Source organism: Empidonax traillii, unplaced genomic scaffold (assembly GCF_003031625.1).
Source record: "Empidonax traillii isolate 1590-97213 ecotype Southwest subspecies unplaced genomic scaffold, ASM303162v1 scaffold1946:size199562, whole genome shotgun sequence".
Taxonomy (NCBI): domain Eukaryota; kingdom Metazoa; phylum Chordata; class Aves; order Passeriformes; family Tyrannidae; genus Empidonax; species Empidonax traillii.
Window position 1 is genome coordinate 62020 of NW_020957139.1, and position 6747 is coordinate 68766.

The 6747-nt window shown below is 37.5% G+C and overlaps 1 protein-coding gene across 5 annotated transcripts in view; it reads left to right on the top strand.

The window, feature by feature from the left end:
* The window catches only part of UBE2D1 (ubiquitin conjugating enzyme E2 D1), a 12488-nt gene extending 10788 nt beyond the window's left edge, over nucleotides 1-1700 (top strand). For all 5 annotated transcript variants that reach the window (XM_027909105.1, XM_027909103.1, XM_027909107.1 and 2 more), the window contains one exon: nucleotides 816-1700. In XM_027909105.1, coding sequence (XP_027764906.1) covers nucleotides 816-861 — 46 coding nt within the window. In that variant the 3' untranslated portion in view covers nucleotides 862-1700. The remainder of the gene's footprint in view (nucleotides 1-815) is intronic.
* Nucleotides 1701-6747: the final 5047 nt, after the last annotated feature.

Below are 6747 nucleotides of genomic sequence, written 5' to 3' on the forward strand. Positions count from 1 at the left end.
TTTTTCTCTCCAAAACTCAAAATTTAATCACTCCTAGAAAAAGTGAGAAAATGTGTAGTCTTGACTATATAGCTTTATCATCCTCTGCCGATCACCTCTTAAATTACTTTTATCTCATCTGGAATTTAGGAAGTTAACTATATGGCTGGTTACCCCATAGCATTTATCTATGGATGTTTCAGTATAAGTCAAGATCCTAAGACTTGTACGGTAGCAGATTCTTAAGAAGAAAACCAGTTAGTACATGAGTCGTTATACTGATCTTTAGAAACAGATCTAAAAATTTGTCAGCATTTTGTCTCTGGATGACCCAGAAGAAAGTGAATGCAGTCTGAAAAGTGGAATGTAGCAAAAGTAAAGACCAGAGGGGAAGTTACGAACTCTCTACGGTTGTTTATCTTTGGGTTTTCTAAATAGCTTCGTACCAGAAGGGGAAGACTTAAAAATCTAGTAAAAAATGCTTTTCAGAAAAATTTTCCTTTCAAGTTCTGAAATAACGATGGCAGGGCAGAAGGGAGAATAAAACTCCAGTTAATTAGACTGAATTTTATGCAACTAAAATGCGTGAACTTTGTCAGGCCGTTAATGGCACATGCATTTAGGAATAATTAACAGCAATCTCCCGCTAAGGTCCAAGTAAGGTTGTGGAATGCAGATTAAGTATGAACAGCGATATGCATTTTAATGCAAACCTGTCAGGTTGGTTTTGAGTCTGGACAGCTGTAATGGGTTGACCTGTGTGAAGTAACTACGTGGCCATTGTCAGTGTATCACTAACAGCTCCTCCCTGCAATGCCTTCTTTCTGCACATACAGATACAACAGACACGCGAGGGAATGGACTCAGAAATATGCAATGTAAACTTGTGAAGACTTTTTCGTATACCACAGAGTACTGTAAATTCTAGGGTTTTTCTCAAAATCAGAAGGAAACGGAGCACAGCTTACGGTTTTGATGTAACATGACTCCCCTTCAATTTGTTTTTTTCCACCCATGTAAGTGTGTTTCTGGAGCAAGGGAGAATAAACTTTCAAAAATAACCTTATGACTGTGATAAGAATATTTATCCTCTTTGTATGCTTTGCAGAAGACATTTATTATGGGGTTTTTAAGCGTTGGACATCTGCATCTTCACACTACAAGGTCTATAATGCAGTTGTAAAGCAACCAAATTATTTTTACTGGGAAAAGTAGCTGTTTTTATGTGACGAATACTGTATGTTTGTCATTGAAGTATGTTGTTGTTTCATAAATGTATTCAAATTTCTTTTTGCTAGTTCACTTACATAATTTGTATTTTTTTACTGTATAGACTAAATATTTTATTTACAATGTAATTGTTAAAATGTCATTTTAGACTGACCTGCTTGTGCACAGTATTGACAAGATACAACTGCTAGTAATGAAAATAATTGGAATATCCCACCCATTAGGATATTCTAAAGACTGACTGCAGATTTCTTAAAACCTAAAATGATCTTTGCACTGTAATTCTTTGTATGCTGATTATGGAGAAACACTTGGTTTTGATTCTGTTGCATACTTAATTTTATTGCAATGAGAACTAATTGCACTGCTATGTAGAGAGATATGTAACCATTTTGTTGCTATTCACAACTGATTTTTGACATAACACTATCACAGACCTTTTACAAATCTAAATGTAGCCTTTTCCATATAAATAAAATGCATTTTCTACTACTTTTCTTGATTATTTTATTTTTATTTTAACTCATGCATATCTTTAAAGGAAAAAAAAAACTTGTTCTAACATTAGAGAATCACCAGTGGTATATGTGCATGTGTCTTGCAGACAGAAGGGCAAATAAAGCTATGCATCATGTACTACTTAGAGCTGGGTTGCAATTAATTTGTATGCTAGCTTTAGCCTAACGGATTTAGCATGCTCTGCCCACTGCTGAATATAGGATTTCAAGTAGTTTAAGGCCATTTTACACTTGTATTCATCTATGGAGGAGATAACCACGAATGTTACAGTAAACTCCTCACACTTGAAGGAGTTTAACTTTTCCATTAATTGGCACTTCAGTTGCTTCAGAGTGTGCATGTGGAAAACCAGTAGTGCTGAAGAAGGGGCAGTCTGTTCCTAAAAGATAGATTAGAAGCAGAAAAACTCTTGATTTCCTACCGTGAATTCTTCTTGGTTGTCTGAAAATAAAAATGGATGACTAAATGTTTCTTTTCTGTACCTCGCACATGAAAGAAAACTGACTTCCAGTTGGGAAATTTGTCACCATAAAATACATTTTTAAGATGAGAAATATATTTGATTTAGGGTTATTTTTCATTATTCTAATATATGCTAAATTGGCATTTAGGGTATGGGGGGTGAGAGTGCACAGTAGGAGCTTTTTTTCCTACCGGTTGAATATTAATCTTTGTGTTTGCCAATCTACTGACCCGAAGGACCACATGTGGGAAAATGTAATTTCTGTCTTACAGTTTTGTCTACGATGTAATGATATTTGAAACAACAGCTTGATCGAGAGTGGCTCTCTTAATCTTAAAATATCCCTGTTCAGTTTGCAAACTGAATAAATGGATTTTTTTTTTTTTTTTTTTTTTTTTGTTATAAAGTGCTTTATTATACCTGAACGAGGACGATGTAGCTAGGAAGGCAAAGCCATCGCTTACACTTCTTACTCAAACGGTGGTAAAAAAACTTCGACCATCAGAATGTGCTACCAAGAGCTTTTATTTTTGTCTGGATCGGCGGCAATCTGTTTGTATTAGAAGTGATTTAAACGTTTGCAATACCCTTGCTGAAACCGTATGAAAACTCAAAAGTTTGACTCGTGTTTTGGAATACTCGCTTTCTCTTGGATTTGGGGTGGTTCGAAAACATTTGTGCTTCAGCTGGCGGCGTTTCTGATGTGTGCCGTGCAACACCAGGATGACTTTGCATCACAGTTTGAAACCAGCGGAAGGATGCGACACCAGCACCCGCGTCGTTAAGATTATTGTATGCGGATATTAAAAAAAAAGAATGTCTTGGCTTCGCACCTCTAAAACAACGCGTAAGCCTGTGATTCTTAAAAGATCCTTGTGGCGGCGAGTTCGGCCCTTCTGCTTTTGAGATTGTGGGAATGGAACGGTAAATATAATTATTCATAACTTCGCTCGTTGCGTTTTAATCCGGAGATAAACATCTCCACTGCTGCTCCTTCGGACCTCCTTTTTATAGGAATGCCATTTTACGGGGGGCGCGGGAAATTAGAGCTGAAACCTTACTCCGTTCTGTGCTGTTTACTACGATGGGGGGNCCTCCTGTTTGTGAAGGTGTTTTTTCTCTCCAAAACTCAAAATTTAATCACTCCTAGAAAAAGTGAGAAAATGTGTAGTCTTGACTATATAGCTTTATCATCCTCTGCCGATCACCTCTTAAATTACTTTTATCTCATCTGGAATTTAGGAAGTTAACTATATGGCTGGTTACCCCATAGCATTTATCTATGGATGTTTCAGTATAAGTAAAGATCCTAAGACTTGTACGGTAGCAGATTCTTAAGAAGAAAACCAGTTAGTACATGAGTTGTTATACTGATCTTTAGAAACAGATCTAAAAATTTGTCAGCATTTTGTCTCTGGATGACCCAGAAGAAAGTGAATGCAGTCTGAAAAGTGGAATGTAGCAAAAGTAAAGACCAGAGGGGAAGTTATGAACTCTCTACGGTTGTTTATCTTTGGGTTTTCTAAACAGCTTCGTACCAGAAGGGGAAGACTTAAAAATCTAGTAAAAAATGCATTTCAGAAAAATTTTCCTTTCAAGTTCTGAAATAACCATGGCAGGGCAGAAGGGAGAATAAAACTCCAGTTAATTAGACTGAATTTTATGCAACTAAAATGCGTGAACTTTGTCAGGCCGTTAATGGCACATGCATTTAGGAATAATTAACAGCAATTTCCTGCTAAGGTCCAAGTAAGGTTGTGGAATGCAGATTAAGTATGAACAGCGATATGCATTTTAATGCAAACCTGTCAGGTTGGTTTTGAGTCTGGACAGCTGTAATGGGTTGACCTGTGTGAAGTAACTACGTGGCCATTGTCAGTGTATCACTAACAGCTCCTCCCTGCAATGCCTTCTTTCTGCACATACAGATACAACAGACACGCGAGGGAATGGACTCAGAAATATGCAATGTAAACTTGTGAAGACTTTTTCGTATACCACAGAGTACTGTAAATTCTAGGGTTTTTCTCAAAATCAGAAGGAAACGGAGCACAGCTTACGGTTTTGATGTAACATGACTCCCCTTCAATTTTTTTTTTCCACCCATGTAAGTGTGTTTCTGGAGCAAGGGAGAATAAACTTTCAAAAATAACCTTATGACTGTGATAAGAATATTTATCCTCTTTGTATGCTTTGCAGAAGACATTTATTATGGGTTTTTAAGCGTTGGACATCTGCATCTTCACACTACAAGGTCTATAATGCAGTTGTAAAGCAACCAAATTATTTTTACTGGGAAAAGTAGCTGTTTTTATGTGACGAATACTGTATGTTTGTCATTGAAGTATGTTGTTGTTTCATAAATGTATTCAAATTTCTTTTTGCTAGTTCACTTACATAATTTGTATTTTTTTACTGTATAGACTAAATATTTTATTTACAATGTAATTGTTAAAATGTCATTTTAGACTGACCTGCTTGTGCACAGTATTGACAAGATACAACTGCTAGTAATGAAAATAATTGGAATATCCCACCCATTAGGATATTCTAAAGACTGACGGCAGATTTCTTAAAACCTAAAATGATCTTTGCACTGTAATTCTTTGTATGCTGATTATGGAGAAACACTTGGTTTTGATTCTGTTGCATACTTAATTTTATTGCAATGAGAACTAATTGCACTGCTATGTAGAGAGATATGTAACCATTTTGTTGCTATTCACAACTGATTTTTGACGTAACACTATCACAGACCTTTTACAAATCTAAATGTAGCCTTTTCCATATAAATAAAATGCATTTTCTACTACTTTTCTTGATTATTTTATTTTTATTTTAACTCATGCATATCTTTAAAGGAAAAAAAAAACTTGTTCTAACATTAGAGAATCACCAGTGGTATATGTGCATGTGTCTTGCAGACAGAAGGGCAAATAAAGCTATGCATCATGTACTACTTAGAGCTGGGTTGCAATTAATTTGTATGCTAGCTTTAGCCTAACGGATTTAGCATGCTCTGCCCACTGCTGAATATAGGATTTCAAGTAGTTTAAGGCCATTTTACACTTGTATTCATCTATGGAGGAGATAACCACGAACAGTAAACTCCTCACACTTGAAGGAGTTTAACTTTTCCATTAATTGGCACTTCAGTTGCTTCAGAGTGTGCATGTGGAAAACCAGTAGTGCTGAAGAAGGGGCAGTCTGTTCCTAAAAGATGGATTAGAAGCAGAAAAACTCTGATTGCCTACCGTGAATTCTTCTTGGTTGTCTGAAAATAAAATGGATGACTAAATGTTTTTTCTCTGTACCTCGCACATGAAAGAAAACTGACTTCCAGTTGGGAAATTTGTCACCATAAAATACATTTTTAAGATGAGAAATATATTTGATTTAGGGTTATTTTTCATTATTCTAATATATGCTAAATTGGCATTTAGGGTATGGGGGGTGAGAGTGCACAGTAGGAGCTTTTTTTCCTACCGGTTGAATATTAATCTTTGTGTTTGCCAATCTACTGACCCAAAGGATCACATGTGGGAAAATGTAATTTCTGTCTTACAGTTTTGTCTACGATGTAATGATATTTGAAACAACAGGTTGATCAAGAGTGGCTCTCCTAAAATATCCCTGTTCAGTTTGCAAACTGAATAAATGGAATTTTTTTTTTTTTTTTTTTTTTTGTTATAAAGTGCTTTATTATACCTGAACGAGGATGATGTAGCTAGGAAGGCAAAGCCATCGCTGATACTTCTTACTCAAACGGTGGTAAAAAAACTTCGACCATATGCTATCAAGAGCTTTTATTTTTGTCTGGATCGGCGGTAATCTGTTTGTATTAGAAATGATTTGCAATACCCTTGCTGAACCGTATGAAAACTCAAAAGTTTGACTCGTGTTTTGGAATACTCGCTTTCTCTTGGATTTGGGGTGGTTTGAAAACATTTGTGCTTCAGCTGGCGGCGTTTCTGATGTGTGCCGTGCAACACCAGGATGACTTTGCATCACAGTTTGAAACCAGCGGAAGGATGCGACACCAGCACCCGCGTTGTTAAGATTATTGTATGCGGATATTAAAAAAATGAATGTCTTGGCTTCGCACCTCTAAAACAACACGTAAGCCTGTGATTCTTAAAAGATCCTTGTGGCGGCGAGTTCGGCCCTTCTGCTTTTGAAATTGTGGGAATGGGACGGTAAATGTAATCATTCATAACTTCGCTCGTTGCGTTTTAATCCGGAGATAAACATCTCCACTGCTGCTCCTTCGGACCTCCTTTTTATAGGAATGCCATTTTACGGGGGGCGCGGGAAATTAGAGCTGAAACCTTACTCCGTTCTGTGCTGTTTACTACGATGGGGGGGGGGGGGGGAATTCGTTTGAAGCGGCGCAGTTTTCGGTCCCAGCTCATCAACCGCATTTTTAGTTAATTTTAACGACTCGCTCCCGCCGGGTCACCTTGTGAGGGCGCCGCGGCCCCGCCCCTTCGGTTGCCGTCCCGCGCATGCGCGGCGGGGCTGGGCATGGCGGCGCTGCTGGGCTGGGCCGCGGGCCT